We start from the raw sequence: 27,634 nt of genomic DNA on the forward strand, positions 1-27,634 counted from the left end.
CGCGCATCCCTCCGCAGCGGCGTGGGATGGCGACCGTGGGCGAGGCTGCTTCCAAATCCATTTTTTTTTTTTGACGTGAAACGGGTGGGAAGGAGGGAGGGAGAGATCCTCACCGAAGCAGGGAGCTGAGGGGATCTCCTCGCGTTGGGCGGGCGGGGGGGGGGGAGCTGCCAGCCGGCCCCTCCAACCCTCAAACTCGCTTGTGAAATGTGAGGTTTTGTGACTTTTACACGCAGGTGCGCAGGGGCTGCGCTGAGCGGAGCTCCCCAAGGGGGGAGAGGCTCCCACGCGGGTCACCCCCCCCCCACCCACCCACTCGCGCCGGCAGCCCGCTGAGGGGAGGGCCGGGCCGGGGGAGGCCCACAAAGGCCGGGTCTGGGGGCGCTGGGCTGGCCGGGCCGTGGTGCTGCTCCTCCTCCTCCTCCTCTTCCTCCTCCCCCTCCTCCTCCTCCTCCTGGTCCGCGGCCCCGCGCGGCCCCGCGCGGCTCCCCGCGCCCATCATGGCTGCGTGCGCCGGGCTCCGCGCCCCGCGTCCCCCTCCCCTCCTCCTCTTCCTCCTCTTCCTCCTCCTGCTGCTGGGGGGTTGCGGGGCCAGCTTGCCCCCGGAGCCCCCGGAGCCCCCGGAACCCAGCCCCGAGCCCCAGCCCCTGCCCGAATCGGCGCTGCAGAAGCCCACGGTGCTGCTGGCCGTCCTCGCCCGCAACGCCGCGCACACGCTGCCCCACGTCCTCGGCTGCATCGAGAGGCTGCGCTACCCCAAGAGCAGGATCGCGCTGTGGTAAGGGGGGGGACACGAGATGCGGGGACTCCCCGCGCTGCGAGCCGAGCCCCGGCCGCCCCAACCCGCGGTTTCCACCCCCGCGTGTTTTTTTTTTTTTTTTTTTTTTTTTTTGGGGGGGGGGGGGGAAGCAGACAGCGTGGCCGTGCCTGGGGAAGGGGGTGTCTCCGCTCCTCCGCCCGCTCCTTCTCGCTGTGGGCCGGGTTGCGCCCCCACCCCCCCCGCCCCCACCCCCCCACACCCCGGGGTCACGCCGTGGGGAGAAGCCCACGGGCAGCAGCACCCCGAGACGCCCACGGAGCCGAAGAGCCGGCGATGGGCTTTGGCACGCCGGGGGAAGAAGGGCGGGGGGTGCCCCCTCAGGGCGGCCCCACGACCCGCGTGTTCGCGGAACGCGGGCCCGCGGCGCCCCCGGAGAAGCGAGGGGGCTTTGCCGTAGCGGTGAGATGAAGTTTAGGGTTGTATTTTTTTTTTTTTTTTTTTTTTTTTTTTCCCCGAGCGAAGCTGGCCCGTAGCCTGGCAATGTTCACTGCTTCAGCGGTTTGTCTCCAGCTCCACAGCCACGAAGAACTCGTGTCTGGGCGCGGGGAGCCGAGTGGGAGCGTGGTGTTTGGCTCCCCGGCCGGTAAATACCGGGCGTTGTGGGGAGATGCCAGGGCGGGCGTGCAGGGGTAGGTGCTGATGGGCATTGAAAAGGAGCATTGTTGCAAGGCTGTAGTCTGAAAGATGGATTCAAAGATGTATTCAGGAATCACAGCGTGGGGGCAGCTGTGGCACTCAAATAAATGTGTGTCGGGATGGAGGAATTGGACCAATTTGGGAACTGGTCAGTCCGCCTTTATTTAGAAGGGTAAAAAGGAAAAAAAACATAAAAATCATGCTCTCTCAACCTGACATAAATGTTGGGAGGAACAGGAATTGCTTGGAAGGATCCAAACTAGATTTTCTTAAGTGTCGTAATAGTATAAAATAAGAAATGGTGCTATAGATCCTGATTCAAAGTTCACTGAAGTCAGCGGGGAGACTCCTCTTAACTTGAAAGTCGACAAAGTTTTACTCTGTGCAAAGGGATATGGGGAGGACCCATCCCCCTGGTCTCATCACTGATATTAAAGTGTCACTAAGCAGGCAGAATTAGGTGTTTCTGGGTGTGCTTCAGGAACAGGGCTGTTACTTCAAGTACGTGACAGGTCTTTGTAGCAAATCAGTAGCTGGTATAATCAGTGCATGGCTTTCCCTTGCTTTTTTGTTGTTGTTGTCGTTTGTTTATTTTCCTTTGGAATTTAGGGTGCACAAAACAGCATGTGGTATCAGACCGAATGTGGCATGCCACACAAATGTGGCTGGGGAATTACAAGCTGGTGTATGGCAGTGGGTGAATGCCACTCACCTGTGTCTAGGTCCATGACTCTACTTTCAGTTGTATCGGTAGGAATTTTGCTGTTTCGGATTTCATTTTAGCAGATATGTGTGAGAGTAGATATTATCAGACCCTACATATGGACTGTGATTCAGCTAAGCTTGGTATTTATAAAATGTAGTGGGAGTTGTAAGTGATCACCAAAGCAGGGTGGATCCTGAAATGCCTCTTGCTGCAGAATAAGTTTGAGGGTTGTTTTTTTTTTTTTTTTTTTTTTTTTTTTAAGTCTTGCAGAGCACTGGTTGGCTCTACAACTTTTTCAGTACATTGCTTGCTTAAGGTCTCTGCAGTATGGTGTGAAAGTATTTGTGGGGACTGTTCATGAAATAACAGTGTAAGATAACTTTAAATATGCTAAGATTCTTATAAGAAAATAATTCATTTTTTTTTAGAGGATTGTGCATAGACACAAAGCATGGTTAGACTGGAAAATCTGCTGTTGAAAATGTCAAGCTTTATAAAATGAGAATGATTAAATATTGTGGCAACTGAAAAGGAATTTCTGCAGATGCTCTGGGTTGCCACAGAGAGAGAGCAGTACTTGCAGGGCAGTAGCAATTCCTTGGAAAGGTTTAGTCCTGTTCACTTCAGCTCCCTGATAAAACTCGAGCTTTTTCAAAGCCAGGGATGTTTAGGACACAAAGTACGCACCAAGAACAAGCTCACAGGCAGTATCTGTCAGGTCTGTTGAGAACAAATGAAGCAATAAAATCCATTTCTGGAAGCATCCCGCATTTCAGAATTTGTGCCTGACACAGTCTTTTCAACAGATAAATTCCAGGATTTACCTCTGTCCCTGTGCCGTTGCATTACTGGGACAGCTTGGTGTGAAGATTGTTAGAGTTGCATTCATTCATTGCCACTTATATTCTACTTCAACATTTTCTTGAGTAAGTCAGCATTTTAAAATGCCCAAATGTAGGTTTTAAGAATGAAAATTTAAGAAAATATATCATATCTTAAGCTCCCATCTGTTCTCTGTATTGCTTGAGGGCTTAAATTCAACAGTGGATTCCTCAGATTTCTGGGGTGGAAGTTTTATGAGTGACAGTAAAGATGGGTTAAGAGACAATGAATGAGTTTAAAGCAGATGCTGAATTTTCTTTTCATAGCCTATATCAGTTAATCTCAATCTGTGCTAGCCTGATAGTGAGCAAAAAGATGTGTGCTGGATGGTCTTGCTCTCCCTTCCCTTTGGTCTTAATTCTGACTTCTGCAGTTGCTGTGGTTGTGGGCAACCTCGGAAGGACTTGCTGGCTACTAATGAATCGAGCAGGCCATTTGGTCTGAGGCCAGCTGGCACGTTGTGACCCACGTCCTTTCAGTTACACGCTTCCTTCCTTTCCTTCTTCCCCCTCCAAGAGTCAGGAGGCTGCATCCAAACTGCGACCTGGGCCTGCAGGAACCCCAGCCATCCTTGTACTAATGACTTAATGGTAGGAATTTCTGGGTGCTCAGGTCTTTGTCCTGGCCCTGCTTAGCTTGCTGGGCTAGACTTAGCCGTAGGCAGTCTGTTTGTGAACCTCTGGTGCTGGCCACCGAGGTGGGAACAGCAGAGACTCCCCACCTTGGCAGCAGCACCCAGCTTCCCCCTCGGCTCTTCACGCCGCCGTGCTCGTGTAGCTGTGGAAGAGCAATGCTGGAGATGGCAGTTGTCCCTTCTTGCGGAGGAGGACGGGGTCACAGCCCTCCCCTAGCTGAGCCGGGCAACTTGGGCACCTTAGGAAGACCTGACTGCAGCGTTTGTGTCGGTGCTGGAGGACTGCAAAGAGAGGGAAAAATGCTCTTCTTTATCGTGGATGAAAATGGCCTATAAGTTGCATAGTCAGCATGCACCAGCCCTCTTTTGAGTGGTTTGAGGTTGTTGTTTTGAACAGCACCAGTGCTGACCCTTGTTTATTTGAGATCCATTCAATTATAGGTAAGGAGCGTTTGTTTGTCAGACAGGTTCATCTTGGCTGTAGTGGGCAAAGTAAAAGCATGTGTACTCAGCAGTTTATCACACTGGCTTACACCTTCCTTAGCCTTGGATTAAGTGATGGCATAGCAGAGAAAGTTGTCTGTAATTTCATGTTTAAAAACCTGCTCGTTCATAGTTGTGGGCCATCTTCACTCTCATCTTTTATTAACCTGGGGACTGAGTGCCTGCATAAATGAGTTGGTGCTTGGAAGCAATAATTAAGTTCTGTTGTCCTTGAAAATCTGTGCCTGCTTTGCAGATTAGAGTATGCTTATATTTCAGAAATGATAACATGAGTGATAGGTGAGATTGGTGGAAAGCTGGAATAAATCCCAGATGAGAGATCAGTGGATATACTGTAGCACTGGCTCCAGTGGGTGAAGGGTTTCAACTTCAAAGAACTAGTTGTAGCTGGAAATAAAAGCTGATGAGATCAGTATAACGCTTAACTTTCATAATTATATACGTCTAGTCTAGAACTCGCTGATGATACTCTATATGTGCATTTTCTTACTCTTCAAAGGTTTACTTTTCAAATATAAAAAATTCTACATAGAGGACAATTTCTGGTAAGATGCAGGGATCATTTGAAACTTTAATGGGTGTCATTACTCACTACTCACTGGGAAGTGTTGGCTTTCAAATGCGCTGCATTTTCTGTCCGTGTTTCCATTTGTGCAGAGGTCACTTTAATCTTCATGGTCAGTATTAATCACTTAGGAATGCTGAAGTTCCAGTCTGCTGACTAGGTCTCTGCTGCTTCTACCCACTGGTGTTTTGCATCTACTTAAGATTTGCTCACCTGTGCTGTGACTTCCACGTGACAAAATTAAAACTTAAGTTTTATCAATTAAATTGTCTTTTCACTTGGCTTGTCGTTTAAACTTGTGGGATTTAGATCCCCATTCATATTTGTAGATATTTTAAATTCATTTATTATAATGCCTTAGTAACAGAGTTGCAGACTAAGTGGGGCTAAGAGTGAGGTGGGACTTGCACAGCCTTGGAATTATGATTAAGGTGGTGATCCTGTTATGCAAGATGCAGCACAGTCTTCCTTCCAATGAACTTGTATTCAGATGACTACATCAGCAGGAAGAATGGGAGTAAAATATTTCCATTTTCTAGCTGGGGAAATTGGGGAAGAAACATTAAGTAACCTACAAAGATTTTAAAATTTATTAAGACCAGCGATAGTATTCATAATTAAGATTTCTTGTTTCTTCTTTGTTACTGAGGTCACTTTTACACTACAGTGTGATAAATATAGCCTTCCCTGGTTTTCCATTTATTACGTAAAGTGATCCCATCCCAATATCTACAATAACTTTTTTTTTTTTTGTCCTTTGGGTCTGTCTCCCTCCTCTAAGTCTTGGCAAACTATAAGCAAATGACATCATAAAATTGTTCAGTAGAAACGTTTGAAGGGAAGCTGAAAATTACTACTGTGCTTTGCTGAGGTCTGCATGGCAAGGCTCAAACTGCTCTTCAGCTAAAAACTTTGCAGTTCTGCAGAGAAATGATAAGCATCAACTGTGTGATGGCCAACATTTGCTGGGTATCAGTAGTTTCTTTATTTTTCCTACTGTGCTCACAATTCGCCAGATTCTGATGGCTTTTTGATGTCATTAAAGAGCCTATTGACCCCCACTTTGTATTAGGGTCTACTAGACATGAATGTGGATATTGGGATCTTTCATAAAATGAGTGAGTAGCCCTCCAGAGGTGAGGGGATTATACCTTAAAAGTGATGTCTTGAAATGTGTAGGAATTCTGAGACTAGTCAATATAATATATGATGTGTGCCTGATTTTGGGTCTGAATCCTGCATTCTATGTAGCTCTGAAAATGCAGCCATTTATTTTGGCTGCTATCTGTTGGCAACCGCGTTTTGAGACAGGTCTGCCCTGTTATCTGTTTGTCTGTCCCTTGTGTAATTGTCTACCTGGTGCCTTGTAATGCAGGTATTGAGTTCAGAGGCTAGATGCCAATAAAATAATATGTTGTCACAAAGAAACAGCAGAACAGAGATTGATATCAGAGGCTGTTGTTTACTGTAAGCCTCTGGATGCTTTCAAAGGTTAGGGAGAACTAGTTCTAAAGATTTTTTTAAATATGCACGAAGTAGGGGTGAAAAGACCTCGAGGGGTTCATTCCTGCCCAGAGCAGGATCCCACATCATCCCTGACTTGTCTGTCTCCCCAGGGCTGGGATGCCTCATCCAGTCAAGGCTGCTGACTGTGAAGGTTGTGTGCTGTCATGTCTTCTGAAGGTTGGTCAAGTGTGGGGGGAGTGGGAGGCAGCCGGGGGACTGTGTCGAAGGGCAGGCTGCAACCAGTGTTGGCTGTAAAGTGCTGGAGTTAATTTATCCTTAAAAAGAAAGAAAGAAAAAAAAAAAAGGTGATTTCACTTGTACATCTCTGGCATACAAGTATTTCAGCTTCTTAACTTCAGGTGAATCTGGAAGCAGGAATCAGTTAGGTCTGATCCAGGTGAAGTCTGTCTGCTTCCTGCTGTCATTCTTGTACTACAAGGACAAAAACCTTTTCCCTTCTGCAGTCTCCTCCAGCCAGAGTGTCCCAAGGCTAATGCATGGATATCCTAGAACGGATAAGGTTGGAAGGCACCTCTGAAGGTTGTCTAGTCCCAACCCCTGCTCAAAGCAGGCTCAGCTGGAGCAGGCTGCACAGCACGGTTTCAGTTCAAGTTTTGAGTATCTCCAGGGATGGAGGAGGCTCCACTATCTCTGGGCATCCTTGCTCCAGCAAGATAGTCACTGGCAAGGTGTGTCTTGGAAATTCATGTGGGCTGAGGGTGAGTCTAGTAGGGTGGCAGACGTTTGGGGTGAAGACAAACTTGTACGAAGACTGCTGTTTCAATCACTTTTTTTTTTTTAATTATTATTTTTTTCTTCCCCCCCTCCATTTTGCATGTTCTTTCTGCTAAATGAAGCATGCCACCTTTTCCGAAAGCTGCCTGGTGGCTGCTGGTCAGGCTGCTGAAGAAGAGGCCCCAGGTGCCTGAGCACAGCTGGAGCATGGGAGGTATGGCATGGGCCTGCCTTGGGAGAGGAGCACAAGGAGTTTTTGCTCGAGGGACCAGAGAGGGGACAGCAGGGCAGCTAGCCCAGTTGCCCGTTGGGATGTACGCTGAACCATAGATTGAAGAGCATTTTTGATCTGTTATGTAACGTATCACAACACCTGCCGTTATTTATCGGAGTCCCTTGGGAATGAAAGTCTTCACATACTGGGTCAGGATCCTCTAAAACTGGATCTGTGATACACATGGTGTGCAGAACGTTGGGAGCTGCTCATCGCCAGCGCTTGTGTCAGTCTGTGCTCCAGGGGAGAACGTGGGGGGACACCAGACTCCCTGAAAGACCATATGGGCTACAGGGTAGAGAGAGGACCGAGATGATGCAGGGTGCTGTCTGTCAGAACCTGGAATTTCCTTCCTGTGGGATGATGTCTCAGACTTAATATTATTTCAATATATTTATGTTCTTCTCATTTCCTTTATTTTAGTGGACTATAGTGCACACTGATGATGCTCATTGCCAAGGGTGGATTACAGCTAAATGGGGCCCACATGCATCAAAATTTCAGAAAGATGGGAATAAAAAGTTTGTTAGTGTTCTGTATAAGACAGACGTTTGGCCATCTTCTGCCAAAATGCCCAGCTCCTTCAGACAGGCATGTGACACTAATAGGCTCGTCAGTAAAGAAAAAAGGACTTTCGTTGTTTTTGTTGATGTTTTTAATGGAACTGCACAATTTTCTTTGTTCAGTGCCTGAATCCAGTTTTTAAATATAGAAATGATTGGTTTTGGAGGGGTGCGTGTGCACACGTGCGTGTCTATCTATATATCTGTATCTGGTGTCCTTGGACCAGAGTACTTTTGTTACTGAAGAATGACTCCAGTTTTCTTCCTGGAAAGTTAAGAGGGGACCTAATAAATATGTGGTGATTTTAAACTTCTGCCAGCTGACTGTGGAACTGGTATAAGCTTTCAAATGGAGTTTGGTCTCCAAAGTTTTCCGAGAACTCCTTTGGTTGTGGTAATGTTTTGTAACACAACATGTTGATCTTCTTGACAGATGTGGCACTGCTAAATAAATGGCTTAATTTTCTACCAGAGGGTGAATAAGGAGTTCCACTGCAGAGAACTGGAACTATGTTCATGGAGTATTTCTTATGTTTCTTTGGGAGAGGTGATAGCCTGTTCAACTTAGGCATGCAGGGAAATAAGACCACCTTATTCAGGAGTGACGGCTGGTATATCTTCAGCTTTCATTCTGACCAGTTATTTTACATAGTCAATATGTCTTCCCCACTTACTAAGAAATAACTATACTGACAGGTTAAACAGCATGAAAGCTTAAAGGGTGTTGGGATGGAAATATATTTTTGCCAAAGTTTGTCCTTGCTACTTTTCCAGGGACTCGTGTCACACTGGCACATCTGGAGATGTCAGCTTCAGCATCATCCCTGATGCCCAGGAGGTTCTCATACATGGAAGTGAACAGGTTTCCAACTGTTGCCCTTTCATTCTGTCTGCATGCACTGATGGGAATAACACACCTCTTCTGAACATAACCAGATCTTGATCTGAACCAGAAAATGCATTAAATTTGAGGCTGGCATCCCCTGCAAGCCCTTGGGTTCACGAGGATCTAAATTCTTGCTGAAGCAGAAGGTAGCGGGAGTCTGTGTAAACTACAGTGCCACGGTAGGGCTCATATAAGCTCTTTCACATTTTGAATGCTTCAGCTCCAATAGGGATTGATTTTTATATATTTTTCTAATGTTTTTTAAGAATTTTTTCCCTCTAAGGAGGAAAAATATGACTTTTATGTTTTGTTTTGTTTTCCCAGTCAGGGTACAGGCTTCCCTTGATTCTAAAAGGATTGTTTGCTTATTTTCACTCTTTGATCCCTCTGCAGAGGAAAGGTTATGCGTGGCTGCAGTCTGGTTTGAATTTTGCCCAGTAGCAAAAACTAGGTTGCATTAACTGTGGTGTTAGTTCATATCCTGAAGCTGATAGCAGGTGGTTATCTCTTCAGTTAGCAGATCAGAATCTTGTTCTTGCTACATGTTCAACAGCCACTCTTAAAACGGATACTGCATTGTACCTTTGGGGGTAGAATAGGAATTTAAAGCTGTAGTCTGAGTTATTGCCTCAGTATTTTCAATCATTCTTGTCCTTACAAGGTACTTAGGAAAATTGGAGGAAAAGGCTGTTTCCCAGCATTCATACTCTGAAGTGCTAATTGTGACATGGGAGTCAAATGTTAAACTGGCAAATTCAAATGCTTTGATTTGTGGTGGTGTTCTTCTTTTTTCTTCTGTTTATTGGTTTGAATCCATGAATTATTCCCCACCAGACTTCAGCCAAGTGGACTTAAGCAAGTTCCCGTAGTTGGACTGCTGTGCACACTGTGTCCTTGGATAGGCAAAAGCCATCTTGTAGCAAGTCCTAGAAAGGGGTTAAGTGGGAAGTGTGAGCTTTAGACAACTAGGAAAAACTCTGAGAAACCTTTTCTGTTCCTATCCTTTATGTCTAAGAAGGCAAAGCGGAACGTGGTCTATAAAGCTTTGCAGCAAGACTCTTCTCTCACCTTCAATCATAAGCACTTAACATCCCTGCGTCCTTGCATAAATTGGTATGTCACCTTTGCATCAAAAAAATAAACCGGTGTGTTTAAATGAGATTAAAAACCCATTGGAGAGGAGCCTCTGTGGTTGAAGGCTTGCTGCAGAGAGGAGAGCAGGTACATAGCGTTGACCTTGGCTGTGCTGTCTCAGCCTGTTGCAGCTGGCTAGCTGGTTTCCCTGATGGAGCACCGGCTTTCTGGGGTGGTTATGTCTCCTAGAGGAGCGATGGAGGGTGGGCTGCTGTACTGATGTTGTAACACCCTCGGTGCCTATTTTCAGTGCTGGCTTTGGTGTGAAATCCCAGGACCCTGAGATTTAGCTGCAGATTTCCTACTCGGTGGAATTTCAGTGCTGGGGTGCACACTAATGATGTTAACTCTGCTTGAGGTTTACTGAGGGTGTGTTTTTGCTCTTGAAAATTCTTCTTCAATGAAGTGTCCGTTCCTGTAGTCTAACCAGAATTTTTAATTGACACCATAACCCGTAAAGACAGTGACAAAAATACTTAAATCTGAGTGAAAAGCACAGCAGTTACATGCACAAGTCACTACACTAGAATAGCAAGAATCCTAACAAAAAAAAAGACATACTAAAAGATGAAAAGTCAGCATAGGAACTGTATGACTAGGGCAAAGGCTGATGTTTTTATTTTGGAAAACAGCAAAACTCATGCTATTTCTCATTTCTGCAAACGGAGGGATTAAAAAGAGTTCTGGTGTCTTCAGAAACTAATGGCTTGCATTTTATTTCTCTGTCATTCTTGTCTAGAATTGGCTAGAATTACTGGTAATGATTGGGAAAATGGGGATTGAAGTGCCTGGTTCATTACTGGATTCACCAAGACTTTGTTTAGCATCGCTATATCAATAATACAGTATTGTGTTGGTGTTGGCCTTGCCAAGAAGTGTGCTCTTCTTTAGGTGCTGGGTAGCTGGGTGAAAGAGCTGTGGGAGGAGGTGTCATTGGGGAGGATGAATGGGAGGAAAACGGGATCTTTGCAGGGACCTTCCAGAAAAAAGAGCCTGAAACCCATGTTACAAGGAAGGAGGAACAGCCAGAGGCTCCCTCGAAGGGGAGTAGTGGCTGAGGACTGGGAAGAAGGGAGAGGCTGGAAACTTGACACTCTGGTAACACTACAGAGGCTCCTTGCCTGTGGTTCTGCAACTGCAGAACAGGTATAGGACCTGGAGAACGGGTGAGGAGGAAGATGTCCCATCAGAGACTGCTGAAGCTCAGTTCAGGGGTCTGCATGAAGGAAAAAGGCAGTGGATATCAGAAGCCATCCCCTGTGGAGGATGGGGGCATCTATCTGCCAACCTGACTTGACGTCCTAGGGTGTTGCAGAGAGATTGCTGAAGCTTGTCCGGCTTCCTGGGTACGCTGCTCATCCACATGGGCACCAGAGACACTGCCCAGATGACCCTGAATCCTGAGCGTAACACAAGTACTGCACCCAGGGGCCCAAGTGATGTTTTCCTCACTCCTTTCTCTAAGAGGAGAGGTGTTTTTATTTGTATATATTCCCCCCTCACACACCCACCTCCTTTCAACCTATGTGATTCTGTGACTGACTAGAATCAAGGTTACAGTTCCTTCTAAAGGATAAAGTTCGAGGTTTTAAGTAACGCACGTTGTTTTCAGACTCTGTAGGGCCTACAGCATTAGGAAAGAGTCAGTGTTGTATGTTCTGGTTTAGTGTTGGATTTGTCCCCTTGTTAAGAGTATCGTCTTTGGAGAGATGACTTGAAGGGCCATGCTTGTTACACCAGTCTAGATCAACCACAGTGATCAGAAGGGATCAGAGCTGAGATTGCAGTATGTATTTGGGAGAAAAAATCTTGGAGGCAGTTTTGGGTGGCTGCTCATAACACAAGACAGATACATTGGCTCTTAATGCAGTTTTGGTTCCCTGGGCATGGCGAGGGTTAGAGTTGTGATCTGAGTTAGCACCTGAGGAGAGGAAAAAACTGTAAAGTGTTGGCATTATTCTTGTGTTCTGTCCTAGCTGTGAGAATTAAGAAAGGCATTGTTGTCCACAGGGCCAGTGCCTTATGTTCGGTTTTCTGTACAGACCTATCCCCTGGCTATGATTAAGGTTAATTCCTACAAGTGGGATGGGTTTAAGGTTTAGAAAAAAGGATTGGAAGTCTCTTTGCCTTGCTGGGGGTCTAATCCTTTAGGGATTAGTCCCTGATACCAGTTGTGGTAAGGTTAATGTTTGAGGAAAATGTTGCTTTGGACCAGTGTATTCTGTTTGCTTTTATTGAGGGAATTCCTTCTGCAGGAATACTGAGATTAGGGATGGTGTCTGGATTTAGAAAAAGAGAACTTGATGAGGCACTAAATACAGGGGACAAAATTTGGGTTTTCTCTAGAAATCTCTGTTGACCGGGGTGGGGGGTGAGGAGCTTGTGCTCTCTGTTACCACAAGAAGTGCTCCCGTGGCTGGCACTGGAGGTGGCACAAGGGTTTGGAAATCCAGTGCTTCACAAGCAGTGTTTATTGCTGAGCTGTGCGGGGCCCACGGGTTTAGGGAGGAGGCTGTTGCCACTTGGGGATGATGTACTGTATGACTGATGACTTGGGGTGCACTGTACTACTTCAGAGATTGCTCTACTGTATTCAGGCAGGATTATGAGTAGATCCGGGGGTTGGGTATGAGATTGGAGAACGTAGAGTTTTGAGGTGGTTGAATTCAATAAGGCCTGCAGGCTTGCCTGTAGTCTGTGGTCAGCAGGAGGGCAACACCTTATATTCTCCTTTATGGTACAGTTTCTCCATTATTTACGATAATGGCTAGGAAATGTAACCATTTGGGCACTCAGGTCACTGCTGGATTCTGCTGCTCCTGCAGAGTTAAGAGGTTTTTTGTCCAGGGGAGACGGAGGCCTTATGCCCTTCTTTTACAGTTTGGAGGCGGTTTCTCCATCTAGAATACTTACATCACAAAACTCCAACCAAATCCTAGTTCAAGAGTCCCGTCTTGCTGCTGGATTTTATGAGCAATGGCCTTTCTAATTTTAGTTCTACATTTGTGAATGCAGTGTGTTCTTTTTTTGAATGGGTCTGCTACTTACAATTGAGGCTAGTGTTTGAGGCAATTGCAGATCCTGTAAAACCCGGCCATAGGAAATGGGAAGAGAGTTGCTGTCAGTGGGCAGCAGCATATTCTGTTGTGATGTGTACAAGGGACCTCTGTGTACCATGGCTGGAATAGCTTGGAGGTTAGCTTTCAGGTTTTGAAATCTGAATATTCAAGGACCTGTTTTACTGATGGGTTGTACAGGCTTAAAAAGTCAGGAGAAGGAGTAGTGACAGCAGGGGCCAATGTCTGATAATCTCCTTTAATCATGAAAATGATCCCTTACTACCTGAGAGTTTGAATTGAAGTTATGTCTTAAGGGTGGAAGACTTTGAGAACTCCAGTTACTTCTGACCTGTGCAGATCCTACAAGTGGAGAAAAGGGGTTTATAGTGGTGGAGAGTGTGTATTATGATCTTCTGTTACAGGGTGATCCCCCTGGATTGAACTGGGGTTCTTTAGGCTAGGAATAAGATTTGGAAATCCAAATTTATTGCTGCATTTTGTGTGGCTGTTAGAATTAGGAAGAAGGTTGATGTTGACTTGGGTGCATGGCATTTGATTCTCTGTTAGTGTATGAGTGGGGTTTCTGGTAGTACTTTTACTAGAGTTAATGCCTGGAACCCTATGGCTTTTATAGTTTGGCTTGGTTTTGTCTTCTTCATTGCCTTCAGATGGAGGTGCAGTGTTGGTAGAGGTGAATTCCTTCCGTTCTCCTGTGCTGGATCGAACAGCTTAGGTCAGGGTTAGGTTTTGGGAGTTTCAGGCTGATATACGAGCAGATTATTCAGGCCCTGGAGGTTTAGAAAGAGGCCCGTTGCTGATGGGAGCCAAGTGCTCTATGATCTTTTGTACTGTTGGTGTGTACCACGTTTGTATCTGGCATAGGGGCAAGGATGGAGAGTGCAAAGTTTCCAGACCCCAAGGTGTTCTGTAGAGCTGAGAAGCTGAAGAAGAGGCTGGGGTGGGTAAGGGCTGAGGCCTGATGTTCACAAAGTAAAGGGCTTGAAATTTTCTTGGGCCTGAAATGGAACACGCAGTCCTGGTAACCATTGGGAAGAGTCACCAGCATAACCAGTTCTTGTAACCAAGCAAGGAACAACAGAATAGTAGACCAGCACTATGCTCATTTTTCCCAGTCTTCTGCCATTAGATTTACCTCACTCACTCCCATAAATCAGTTTCTGGATGCTGCTGGTGTTTGCTCCAAACAATACATGCTTCTTCGGTAGGAAGTTCTGGATGGAGTTTCCATTTAGTTGTCTCTGAAATGACTGGCTCCAGGGTTCTGGAGGAGCCTACTCAGACTCTTCTAAATAGGTTAGCAGAGAATAATAATTGCTTTTGGGTCTTTTGCCTCTTCAAATATTTTTTTCTTCCGGCTCTGGCTGTCAGAGAGTTTGGTTACACTCATTTTTCAAAACACTAATCTGAAATAAGTTCAGTGTGTGTGACTGGAATACGAAAATGTCACTGCTGCTAAATACCTTCTCTTAATTTATGATTTTTTTTAAATTTCATTTTTTTTTACTTAAAGCAGCATTTAAATGCCAATGATAATTGTTAAGTCATGGAGTGCGCTTGTGGTACACATTTTATCATTCCTAGCACACACTCACTTCCCACCCCCCCCCGACACTTTATTTCTCACACAAACAAGTTAGTTGTTGCTTCCACAAAAAGTCTTGTCAATGAGTTGTTATTTCAGACTAGTGAGCTCATAGCTGTCTGCTGGCAGAACTCTGCTCTGACTTCATACACATGAAGGCTGTTGCCAGGATTTTTTGCCTAATACCTGAGCCTTGGCAGAAGCTCTTTTTTACAGAAAAAGAATCAAACTGCTATCAATGGTGTTTTCAGCAGCTTTGATTACAAACATCACATCTGTCTTTTTGGACCAGCATGTCTTTATATATGTGATGCAAATTTAAGAGGGGAGAAATACATGTTTAGAGCTAGACTAGGGCTAAGGGAAGCAGTAATTCCTTTTCTGCTCTCAACAAGTTGCAAAGCCAGTGCAGTGGCGTTGGCTGATCCTGCTACCTGTGGCGAGCCTCAGATGCCTTCAGGTTTGCTGTATCGTCTGCTGCAAGGTGCATCATTTATTGCTGCACTTGGATTACAGACTGCATCCTTATTTGAATGCAGACTGCCCAACCACTGCGGAGCAGGTGAATCTAAATCACAGGTGATCACAAGCATAAATTCAGTGTACCATGGAGGATACTCACCAAGGAGAATCATGGTTCAGATCTTTCTCAATTACTATGTTTCCCTCTCCAACAGAGTGAGATCTCTAAGGAAAAGCAATTGCGGATTACATCTAACAGCAGCAATCACCCGCCTGACAAATCTGACCAGCTCCTCTGGCTGCTGCAGAATGTGTGGCCAAGTTGGTTACTGCACATGCTTTTGGGACAGCCCACAGATAGAGAAAAAAACATCTGGTTATAACGGTTTGGACACATAGCTGGACCAAAACTCCAGCCTTTTCTGCTCTGAAGGATATATTTCTTCCAGATCTACTGAACCGACAAAGGCATATTTCTTCCAGGTGTCCTGAACCGACAGTGCAGATGGATCTATAAAGCTGTACTAACTCCGACGTAGAAGTAAGAATATACTTGGAAGAAACCAAATAAGGAGCCAAAGAAACTGAGATTTCTAACTGAGATTTGTTAGATCGTGTATTGTGTTACATGATCTGGATAGGTTAATGAAACACTTTAAAAGTCCTACCCTACTGTCACAGGGCAGAAACAGCTGATGCTGCAGTGGTTCGTAAGGTGGCTGCTGCCTGTCTCGGGTTTGGAGCCTGGTTAGGTTTGGAGCCTGGAACCAGGCTGCTTACTGGAAACATACTCAGCAGCCGGGTGAGCTCAGAAACCCGGGGTCCATCAGTGCTCCCAGGCAGCGGCTGACAAGCAGGCAGATGTTTGAGAGAGCAGGATGATCTCTCAAATGACATGGAACTAGACTCTCAGTTTTTCCATGAGGAAATTAACTGATTACCTTTATTTAATTTATATAAGAAATCCCTCTAGTGGGCAGTCACTTGTATGACACGCTGGCTGTTGCAGCTGATCTTGCGTATGAGTTGGTGCTGTTCAGTGGATTTCAAATGAAACTCCTGACAGATTATTTGAAGGCTTCAGAAAAAGGGCCCAAGACAGTTTCAGATGAAAACTAGAGAGAGGAAAAAAAAAAAAAAAAGTGTTGTTTGGTTTTGTTGTTGGTTTTGTTTTTTTTTTTTAAGTGGCAAGCAGGTGAAGGTAAAATCTTTGAATTGTTTATAGGGACAATAAGTGATGCTTTGCCTGTGGTATGTAGTAGGTCAGATTAAATAACCTATTGGGCAGCTTTGAACATAACTTCTAAGAAACTTACTAGCTTCAGCAAATAAATTAAAATAAGCAATTAGGTTTCGGTTTGTCTCCTTATACATCACTTCTCTATGTAAAACGCAAAGTCTCCAAAGACACAGCCTATGTTGTTTTATGTTAAGTGGATACATATTTTAATGTGTAAAATGGTTATTGCATGTTATCTACTGTCCCCTGTTGTAGTATTGGGATCGTGGTCAGGACAGTGTTTCTAGCTGACAGAGGGATTGCCTGGGATCAGTTTCTAGCCCACTCAGCTGAGGAACTGTGGGTTCATTAATGCTGGACTGTCACTTCTCTGCTGCTTCACCCCCACCACAGCAATGCCTTGTGAGGAGTTTATTGGGTGTTCCAAAAACCCCACTTTTCCAGCCTTTGAAATTGCCTCAAAGGCTCTGGGAGCTCAAACGCCCAGGCATGGGAGTGCTGCTGGAGAAGCGCTGGGATGCGTGCTGGGGCTGTTTGGGTCAGAGCATGTCCCTGCTGGGACGGTCAAGTCCAATGCCTGCAGATGTGCGTGGGAGTCTCCCCACTGGGGTTAGAAAGCACTTTATCTTGTGCACTTCATCCACTGGCAACGGATATATCTAAGCTGTGACTCTTTCCCGTTGGAAATGGCATAGTTAGGAACCACGCTCTGCAAAATAAAGTCATACGTGTATTTTATAGGGTTTCTAATTACCTGGTCGCTTTACTAGGAAGCGGCTACTAAGGTTAAGTAAGTGCCTATTTTCTCTCTTTATTTGCATTCAGACAATGAAAGGGAAAAAATTAGCTATCCTCAAACTGTGTGTTTGTGGTCAGGATTAAACCTGAAGTAGTTAAAATGAATTATGCATTTGCATTCTTCTCCACATGCGTTTACCACACTTGCTGATACAGCCTGCAGTGCTCGGCTCTCCCTGAAGTTTGCACCTTGCCAGTGATGCTTCCTGAACCCACACAGACGGGACAGACCTGCAGAAGTGAGAACTGCGATGTTGGGTAGTGGAATGGAAGCAATTCCATATTTTGTTTAAATGCCACTTCGCTTCTGTGATCCCTTTTCCTCAGCTGGGGATGAGAAATACACAGCATTACTTACACAAGGCTGCAGAGCTATTAGCTTACAGGATTAGAGAAATGTTGAGAACTCACTGTTTTTCTTTCTCTTCTCTTTAGAGTTAAGTCAGCCATCAGCATAGCACCAGTTTTCCATCAGTTTGAGGCCAGAATTGGGCTTTTCCAAGAGAAAATGTGTTCTCACTCTGTCATCCGTGGTATGTCACGTGTGATCACCAAACAGTAGCCATGTGTCCCGCACATGTGTGCCCATGCCTCCCTCCATAGAAGCCGTGTGGATTCCTGTATCTGTGAGTAAAACATGAGATCACAAATGAAAGAGATCCAGACTCGGAAATTTTAGCTAGCCCAACGTATTTGGAATTTTAAAGTAGAAATGCTTTGCTTACACATCGCTCTGTTAAGCGGATGAGGTTGTTGGTGTAGTGTTAGTTTAGAGGACTGTGTTATTCTGTGCTGTTGTCTGTACGAGATGACAGAGAGATGGGGTTTTTTTGCCACCTGGGTGCTGAGTTAGGCAGGAAAAACAGACGTTTAGCTGCCTGGTTTGACAGCTTGCTTAGAAGCATGCCCTTCAAAGTACAAAAAGATGAAAGTTAATAAACCAACTGGGAACCACAGCCCTCTGTTATCTGCACCCCTTTTGCCTGCGGGGCTGGGGGGAGATCACCAGGTCAGCAGAGGAAGCAGGCTGTTGAGCGAGGAACTAGACAGATTTGGGCCTAATTTTCAGACACTACAACAGTATTAAGTCATGTTGAGCACTGTGGAGGCTCAAGTCTGAGCCTCGGCTCCTGGGTATCCATCCACTTGTTTCTTACAAATGTGTGCAAAGTATTCCTAATCCTGGAGATGTTTTGATTTTTGGTTTGTTTTGGGTTTTTTTTTTTTGTTTTTTTTTTTTTTTCCCTATAGTATGAGTGCTTCACTGCTTAAAAAAAAAAAAATCTAGAACCACATCTCCAAAAGCCCAAGGATTTTTTTTTTTTCAGTGAAGAAGGCACAATACTTGCACAGGAGGAGAGCTTTTGAGCTTGTGAGCTTCTTCAAAGCAACACAGAGGAAAAGTTATTCTTGAGATTGCCATGGCCATGAATTTACCACTAGTCTGACAAATACTCTGTGAATGCGTTAAATAAACTGCTCTACAAAAGCTGGATATCTGTAGTTTATTTCAGTGTATATTTTGGAAGGAGTGTAGGCTTGTTTTATCATTCCCAGCCCTGACACCCACTCCTTTTTGTGACTTGTGCAAATCCATTAATCTCTTTGCTTTTGTTTCCCTCTCTGCAAAATGAAGCTATAATGCTGCCTCAGTGCAGTGCTCGGGGAGGTTGAGACCTTTGCCATGGATTTCATGGGTCTCAGGGCATGGCCTCTAACCTGTCTGAGTCATATTGCCTAATTCCCAGAGGTATGCTGAAGATGAGCACACTTAGCTATTCAACATGAATACACTGTAAAATCTGTCTCTGGTAGAAATTCAGAAAACTTTAATTGATAAATTGAGTATTTCATGCTAGCAAAGTGTTTGTTTGGGTTTTTTTCCCCTCCGTATTCAGAACCCTCTCAGCATAAGAGGTGTTGTCACCCTTTCAGCTGTTTTTTCATCTGAAATGTGGTGGACAAAATTACAGATGACATCCAGGATAACTCTCTTACTTCATATGTAAAGGTTGATTTTTTTTTTTTTTTTTTTTTTTTTTCCCCCTGCTTGGCTGCAGTAGTTGTTTTTCTAATCTCTTAATTATGTATGAAACATTTTCAGTCATTTGCCAGCAAATATGACATAATCCATTTATTTTGAAGCACTGTACCATTCCGTGCAATTCGGAGAACCTCCATTTTCCAGTGTAACTGGCTACTTGAGAAAGGTTAGGCCAAAATTATGAAGTCTCAAGTTCCATGCTGGCTTCAGCAAAGTTTAAAACAACTTGCTGATGACTGTAAACTTTAGTTTAATGTTGGTGAAAGCAAAATTTGGCATAAACTCCTTTATGCCAAGTGAAACCTGTGCCAGGGAGAAGCTAATGAAACCCCCCATGTTTGTTTGCTGCGAGTTTGCAGTAGATGAAGAGAAATGCAGAGTCTGGTGTTACTAGATGCTGCATATGACTAACTTAATCTTGTAGATTCACAGGGATTACGCATTGGTTGGGCTGTTAAACTGTTAGGGGGGTTGCTTGTTCTGGGAGGGGAGGGCTGATTTTATCTCCAGCATTAACGGTTTGGTTTTGCTTTTTTCTTGCCTGATTCCTTGATCTCAGAATACAGGCAGCTAGATGACTTGCATGTTTCTGGCTGCGTTCCTTTTCAAGGGCGCTCTCTGAAGCTCTGATAATCCCTGAAGAGGCAAAAATCTTTTATTCCTGACCTTCTGACTAACTAGGGTGCTTTAGCCTTTGGCTGTGCCACTTTGTGGAGAGTCAGTGGAACAAACTGTATCCTGGTCATAGCCCTGGCTGGCCCCTTGTATAGCCTCTGCATGGGTGGGTGGTGGTGGAGACCAACTTTAGTGCAGATGATGAAGAGGAGGGTCTGCTAACTGTTAGTAAGATGGACACAGAGGGGAAGTCAAGCCCCAGATGTCAAACTTAACTTAGCAGTGCAGTGAAGATGTGATGCAGCAAAGACTCAGAGCTCCCTGGAGTCACTGAAGTGCTTGGAAACGGAGACTGAATTCATTAGGTCCATGAAGGTGACATGAGTAAGGCCCTAAGGCCTGGATGGTGAGTACAATATAAGATGTAGGCTTATCCACGTGTGGGTGCTGAACAGCTAAAGAGAGAACCTGACTCCCAAACCTTCCCCTCCTGTGGTTACCCTGCTGATGGGGTAAACCTCTGCTGTGATGCAGAGGAGAAAGCTCTATAACTTTTTGCCATTGTATCATTTGGAGACAGTAGCTAACCAGTTTGAGCCATGTCGAACATTTGGTTTCTTTATTTTTAATTTTCCTCCATTACCTTTTCTGTATGTTTCATTATAATGTTAATGCAAACTGTAAATCCAGTGCACGTGCCTTGCCTTGAAGACAGATTGTCCTGGCCTGCACCCATCATGTCCTTTAATTTCCTTACCATATGGCAAGCAGCAACGTCTTGGGATATACATTCTGTGATCATTTTTTAGCTGTGTGCTCAGCTTCCTTCACGTGGCTCCCATCAACAGCAGTTGTTGTAAACACCTTGGATATCTTTGGAAGAACCTGGAGATACTGTTGGGTGGATTTTGTGCCTCAGTCCTCCCAGGAGCATCTGCTACACAGCTGATTTTTACTCTGGTGTTTTGAAGTTTCTTTGCTTGTTTGAATCTGACCCGCAGTATCAAAGACCTGCTGTAAAATGTGGAAACTATTTTGTTTTGGTGGAGAGAGGTGTTAGCCCTGTGACTTCTTGGTGGGCTGGGACGTTTCCCACCAGCCATGCACCTGAGCGGCTAAGAACGTGCCTCAGCACATGGCAATGTTAAATGCTTCTGTATGATGGAGTAAATAAGAAAATGCCATTATCAGCTGTGATGCGACTTGCCTGGGAGATGGCATCTGAAGCTCTTGTCCTAGCTGTGGAGCTGTGCTGTCTCTATTCATCAGGAGCTATGAGTTTGTAGGTTAGGCCACATTTTCTCCTGGCTTCTACCAGTGCATTCTTGTTCGTGCTCTCGGTGTGCAGGCTGGCTTGGGGGTGCTGAGCAGTGCTGAGACATGTTGTGAGGAGGCAGGCTGGCGATCTGCTAGGCGCAGCCTGCTGATGAAGAGATCAGTCCTTTTCCTTGCCTCACCTCCTGCTGCGCTCTAGACAAAGCCTTTAATTGACATGTCTTCTTGCCTGCAGACTCAAGACCAATCCTTCTTTAAGAAGGTCGTGCTTCCAGAAACATTGGAGTTGATTGCCCCTTAGGACAGGTCCAAGGCTTAGTGCTTTGTGGTCTGTGGAAGGGAAGGTGCTCTGGCAGCATGAGGAAGGCCAGCTTGCTTGCAGATTTGCCTGTTGTGGTCCACGGTGCGGATACTACACAGAAGAGCTTTGTAGGCCAGTGCCTGGGTGTTTTGTGAAGTACAAGACAAAAAACATGGCAAGTCTCCTGCTTGTGAGGAATTTGTTACAGGTCCCTGCTTGACTTTTACTTGCTGTACCTCCTGGCCTTAGTTTAAAAGCACGTTTTCTGTTAATACTTTCCATCCCAAAGGATGCTCACTTGCCAGTACAGGGGCTGTAGAAGAAGCAGCCAAGAAATTTACTTCTGTTTCTACTCCTTCTGTGTCTGTACTAAATGTTATAAGCACCTGGGGTTTTATTGTCCTTATGCTTGCTCCGTTTGCCTGTGGGCACCCAGTAATTCACTGCCCTCCCAGGAAAGCAGGAGTAATTGTTATGTGCCCGTGCCAGCCTTGATCCCGTTACCTTGCACTGCAAGAATATACTCAAGTTATTGTTAGTGTCAAAAATTACATGAGCTTCTAGGTGCACAGATGGCTTACTGTGCTACCTGCTGAGATTGTGCTGGGGATGATGTGGTATAGTTTTAGGTGGGGGTATTGATTCTAATGGGGGGCATTGGTACTGATCCTTTTAGCCCAAGTGAGAGGGGAAAGGTATTCTGTCAGCCGAGCGTAAACCTAACATATTTTTCATGTGGGAATGTAGACGCCTGCATAGCAAATTTTGGCTTATGTCTGACAGGCTATTTTTAAGTTACCTTTCACAGACACAGTAGAAATAATCCACAGATGTTGGCTGATCACAGTTTGAAAACTGCTGTTCTTGAGCCATCCTGAAGTTGAATTCCTGTGAAAAAGTCTTGCTAACTTCATCTCCTTCTGTTTAAGTCTGATACCTCGTAGAACACACCCACGTACCTGAGTTTGATCTGCGTTACAAATTGGGAAGGAATTACCCTTCCTGGCTGGGTTTGGTTTTGTCTTTGTATTCTGTATCATTCACTCCTGGTGGTAGCATTGAAGTTCATCAGAATGGAAAGAGATTCACATATATAAGCAATGTGGAAAAACTTAAGTTGCTGAAACTGTTTTTGCCTGTGCAAGGGAAGCCTGGAGCTCTGTCTCAGGGTCTAAACCTTTAAACTTGGCCAAACTCTCTGTGTGAGAGCATGGCACAGAGAGAGCTTTGCTTTTGACAACAATACTCTCTGGGCTTTGACAGCAGTGCTGGGATTTCTCCATGTGTCTCTAATGATCTATTCATCTGGTACATGCTCCTACCACAGCCCTCTCCATGCCCAGACAGTGAGTCCTTTCATGAAGGAGAAGTGCAGAGTCATATTTCTGAGTGCAAATTGGCCAGGGGATTTATTTGTAGTGTAGGCTCGGCCAAGCTAATTTCTCTCACCAGCTACGCTGTGAGCGAGTCACACAGAGCTGGAACAGGGAAGGTGTAAGCGAATAGCAGTGTGTACGTTGCCAGCAGACAGGGGAGCAGAGGGCTGGCCTGCATCTGTTGGAGGGCAGGTTATGCAGAGGGCCAAGAGCTCTTCAGCCAAATGCTGAGTGTCCTCCATTCCTGACTTCCATGATTAGACACTTCCACGGGATGGTGCAACAGAAATATAATACTTTGCGCCGGGCCCGCCGGCTCCTGCATGCCCCAGGAGCGCTGAGAAAAAAATCCCAGCCCTCTGGAAGTTGATGGGATACTTCTCATGGTTGCTGGTGTTGGCACTGGGAGACTCTTTGGTGAGGCTGCTGTACTCGGGCAGTCCTGAACTTGAGGTGGTGGCTGAGACCAGACTTCCCTCCTGCCTAAACTCTCCTCTTCCAAGCCTTTGTGGGCAAAGACAGATCGTTGCTTCTGATGGGATGGACATGTACCCATGGGGCACACATATGCCTCGGCTTTTTCTAACTATGTGCTGGCGTTGAATGAGGGAGCCTTCTCAGGAGGTGGGCACTAGGGTTGCAGAAAAGCACAAGGTCCTCCAGTCAGCTGTGGAGGTTTAGCACAGAGCACTGCAATAGGACTGCTGTCCAAAAGCCTATACAAGGGTGGAATTTTGCAAGCTGTTGCTCAGCGAGTATGTACCTGAATCCTCGCAGTCTTCCAGACCTGCTGAACTGGAAGATGCCTCCTAGCATTGGTGCCACATTTTTTTTTTTTAGAAATCGCCACACATACGCAAAAGGTTTCAGCGTTGAGGTTTTCCCTGTGATGTCTCTGTGCACCTGAGTATGTAGGCAGGTAGCAGCTTGTTGGAGACTAGGTCTGGAGGGCTCCGTGCTGTTCTCCTATTGACAGTCCTATCCAGCCTGCAGCAAGAGCAAAGGAATTCCAGGTCCACTGGAGAGGCACAGGGTCTGCATGGAAATCAGCCCTAAACGCAGAGCTGGCTTCCAATAGGTACATTGGGGTGGCAGTTCTATTGCCTGGCCTGCGCAGGAGTTTTGTTGAAAGACTGCTAGCAAAAAGGAGTGATTTTGCTGTAGACTAGTTTGTTTAAACCAAGCTAGAGGGTGAACCAAGTGATGGGAGGTACCTCCTTGCAGTTCAGGGGTGTTGGGGGCTCATCACCCTGTTTGCCTGATGGGTCTTTCATTCGTTCTTGCTGGGGTGTGTTCATTGCCCCCCCACTGACTATGGGTCACTCACAGAAGGCCTGCGGGATGCTGAGCGTGCTCAGCACAGCACCGCTCGTCGTTGTCCACCCTGCCAGTCCCGTTTTGCGTGCTCGTGGGAGCCCCAGCAGTTTCGTTGAGGTTATGTAGTTTATAAACAAATTTTATAGTTTATATATTGATATATTTTTAGTTTATATATTGAGTTTATACTTGTGCTTTCAATGGGAGAAAGTCTGATCAGAAAATGAATGCAGCCCAGGTACTTACTGATGCATGATGGTGGCATGTCTTTATTACTTATGCTCCACCTGCATAATGGCTTGAAGGGAAAGCTTACACTTTTGGAAAGATAAATGAAAATTGCAAACTACGGAATAGAGTGGATGGCTTTCCTCAAACATCAGAAGGCTGGTGAGCTGTCAGCTGAGAGTCACTGCGGGTGATAGAAATCCCCCATATATTTCAGTGACCTTTGCATCAGGCTGTGTATAGAGGTTGGAAGTTCCAGGGAGTCTGATGTGAAAATGTGAAATACTGTTGATTTTCAGTGACTACTTAACTTTGAGCATCTCCTGCCCTTCTAAGCATATCTGTTTTTCTCTTTCCAGGCGCAAAATCCTTCTGGATAACCAAGCATCCTTTGCCACTTTGCTTGTAGGAAGAACAGTTCATGGCCTGTTCTTATATTTCTCTTGTGGGCCTGTTCTTATATTTCTCTTGTGGCTCTTCCCTACTTTGCAGCAGACCTCTTCTCCAAATTCTAAATTTGGATTTCATTTTGGAGAACACTGTTACTAGCACTCACTGAGTTCTTCCTCTGTCTTGTTCTCATTTGAGATGCAAATCATTGCATTCCTGTTTTGTATTTCCTATGGCCTCAAAGAATAGCTGACTGAAAACCTTTAGGAAGAATGTCTTCATTGTTGCATATAAGCAAAGTTTTCACATGAGGAGGTCCAGTTATTGTATAAAACTCACTCTAGTGTCACACAAAACACCCTGTTGTTTTCCAGATCACAGAGCAGATTCTTGAGTGGTAAAAAAATTAATTTTCCTTTTCTCCAGGATTAGCTTGTTGTGTTTCTTACTGCTGCTTGAACTCCTAATTAGTGAATTTAAAATACTCTGTTTCCATTTCATATTTTCCTACATTGTTTCCGTCAGCCTGCACTGGACAAGTGATGAAAAATCACTTTTATTTGTAACCATTTAATTGTACAGTATTTGGATTACAATAAAAAGTGTTTCTATGTGTGTTAAAATGATTTTGAATAAGTCTTGTAGGATATGGTCAGAATGAAAATCCATTCATAATGGAAAGGAAGTCATATTTCATGTTTTAGTCAGGAGTTCCTAAAAAATGTCTTGTCTGGAAAGGTACATTTTTAAACAATTTGGAAGAATGGAGCATACCTGTCACAGCCATATAACTTGATTATGTCAGGCTAATCCTGCTCTCTCCAGGTTGGTGTAACCCTGAAATAGGTATTCCATTATCCTTTGCCTGCTTCAAAGGAAAAAAGTCATCTGTTGATCCATACCAGTACTACAGTTTGTCAGCCAAAGAGAGAGCTTGGCTTGCAGTAACAACAGCAAGCTTTTGACCTTTAACGTAAGCTCAGAAAAGAGGTGAAGTTCAGGGAAAGGTGGGGAAGGTAAAGGAAGATGTAGGGAGGCATGTTGCCTCTCTTTCTTGGCATGTTGCAAAACCTGCTTTTACGTTCTGAAAATCTTAATATTGTATACGTAGAACTGTGAAGAGTGTAAGATACACCTCTGGATGAAAGCGGTCATTGGGTGGTGTGGGGGCTGGGACTGGCACTGGGTGCTTACTGATACTTGTAGGGCATGGGTATAACTTTTGGGGGAGAAGAAAAAAAGAAATTAAAAAAAAAAAAATTAAGAAAAGCAAGCCATGGAGTGGAATGACTTGGGTCTGCCTTTCCCCTCCAATACCAGGCATGTAGTGGTCCATGATCTGAGTCCTCTTACTGGAGGTGAGGCAGACTGTGGGAGCCTTGCACTCCTCTTCTGCAATCTTGGTACAGAGACTGAGAACTTTTCAGATGTTTCTATTTTGGGGGACCCTTGGTAATGTGGTATGGGTCCATATTCAGTGTGCCCATTGAAAAATCAGTGGTACTGAGCACCTAAGTGTGAGCAGATTCTGTCTGCCCTTTAAAGCCTATCCATTTTTTATTACCAGAGCCAAGGATATTTCTAAATACTAGTGTTTCTTCCCAGTGACTTGCACTCTTTACTTAACCTTGAACAGCTGCATTAGCTGCTGTCTCAATTACCATTGGTGGGAACAAGCTATCCCTTCAGAAATGACAGAACTGTTGCAGTTAATTCCTCGTTTGAACAACTTGATCTCAGAAGCTAGTCACAGCCCTGATCCCGTGCGTATGAGATTTCCTGGCCTTCCCTTACGGGAGTTTTTCCCTTGAAGCCAAGTCTGCTTGGAAAGATTCTCAAGGCCAAACACAGATTTTTATTTTTTTTTTTTGTTCCTTTTAAAGCTTTGTCTGCATCGGGGCAACCACGGTGAGAACTAAAGGAAGATGAAGGGAGGACTTGGGATTGAAGTGGCAGGAACCTCCTTTGCACTGCAGGAGAATTCCCCTTGCACGGGTGCCAGAGAGGCTGTTAAACATGGATTTTTGGCTACAGGCATGAGGCAGGCATAAGCAGCCCTAGCCTGAGGGCTTTTCCGGGGAGATGTTGGCTCCCCCGTCATGTCTGGGCCCACTGGGCTTAAGCACATACCTGTCCTGGCACTGTGCTGTCAGAGACAACCTGAGGATCTCGGGGAGCGAGGGACAAGAAAGTGAGATATTTCGTGAGGTAGCGTGAAAAGAGCAAAGATCCTGGTGCGTACGAAGGTATGTACACTTATGTACATCTGTGAATCATTCTCTTGCCTGGGCTTGGAAGATCACTGAAGGTTTCAAAATCGCTGCTGCTGCCAGCAAAATCCGTTATCCACAAGCTGCTGAAGGGCACGGGGAAAGTCAGGGAAGAGATGTGGTTGTTGCATTCCTGTCCTGTGAGGTCCTGTTCTTGTATGGCTGCCCAGCCTGGAGAGTGTTGCTGCTCTTGTTACTGGCTCCGCACTCCCACACAACTCCCTGCCACCCGTCCAGGCGCAGGCTGCCTCTCTGCGGGGAGCTGGCTTCTTGGGGGCCAACTTAAAACAACTGAAAAACAAAAGAAGGTACTTCCGAAAGCCTGTCCTTAGTTAAAGAGAATCGTAGAATAAATGCCGAGTCCCCATGAAGCCAAAAAGTCTTACGCATACATTAAAGTTTTAGCAACTTGTTCAAATGCTTAAACAGGTCTTTGAACTTGCCCTTGAACCTTCAGGCCTTATTAATGAAGTGTGTGAGCGTAACTGTGCTGAAATAAGTGGTGGCCAGGAAGGTTTAAATCTGGTCACAGCCTCTGAACTGTATTGTTGTGAGCTAGCTTGGTGGCACCTCATGCCGTGTTCTCCTCTGATGCCATTGGTATCAGTGAGATTTGAGGTGTCAAGTCTTGGATTAATAGATGCAAGGTAGGAGTGGCAGTCCAGGGAGCAGCACAAATATCTACAAAGCAACAGGGTGTTTCTGATTTAAAAAAAAAAAAAAATGTTTATTAAATGAGTCTCATCATTGCTGGGTGAACAGGAGCCATACCTGCCTGCTGGTGGGAGAATGCTTGAAAAGATAGAGTGAG

At 45.2% G+C, this 27,634-nt stretch overlaps 1 protein-coding gene across 2 annotated transcripts in view; it reads left to right on the forward strand.

The window, feature by feature from the left end:
• Positions 1-407: 407 nt before the first annotated feature.
• COLGALT2 (collagen beta(1-O)galactosyltransferase 2) overlaps positions 408-27,634 on the forward strand; it is a 54,827-nt gene continuing 27,600 nt past the window's right edge. The window contains exon 1 of one of the 2 annotated variants that reach the window (XM_042784139.1): positions 408-778. In XM_042784139.1, the coding sequence (XP_042640073.1) occupies positions 501-778 (278 nt within the window). In that variant the 5' untranslated portion in view covers positions 408-500. The remainder of the gene's footprint in view (positions 779-27,634) is intronic. The other variant, XM_042784131.1, reaches the window with a different exon arrangement.

The sequence above is a fragment of the Tyto alba genome, unplaced genomic scaffold, assembly GCF_018691265.1.
Source record: "Tyto alba isolate M040663 unplaced genomic scaffold, T.alba_DEE_v4.0 Super-Scaffold_1000006, whole genome shotgun sequence".
In the NCBI taxonomy this organism is placed as follows: Eukaryota; Metazoa; Chordata; class Aves; order Strigiformes; family Tytonidae; genus Tyto; species Tyto alba.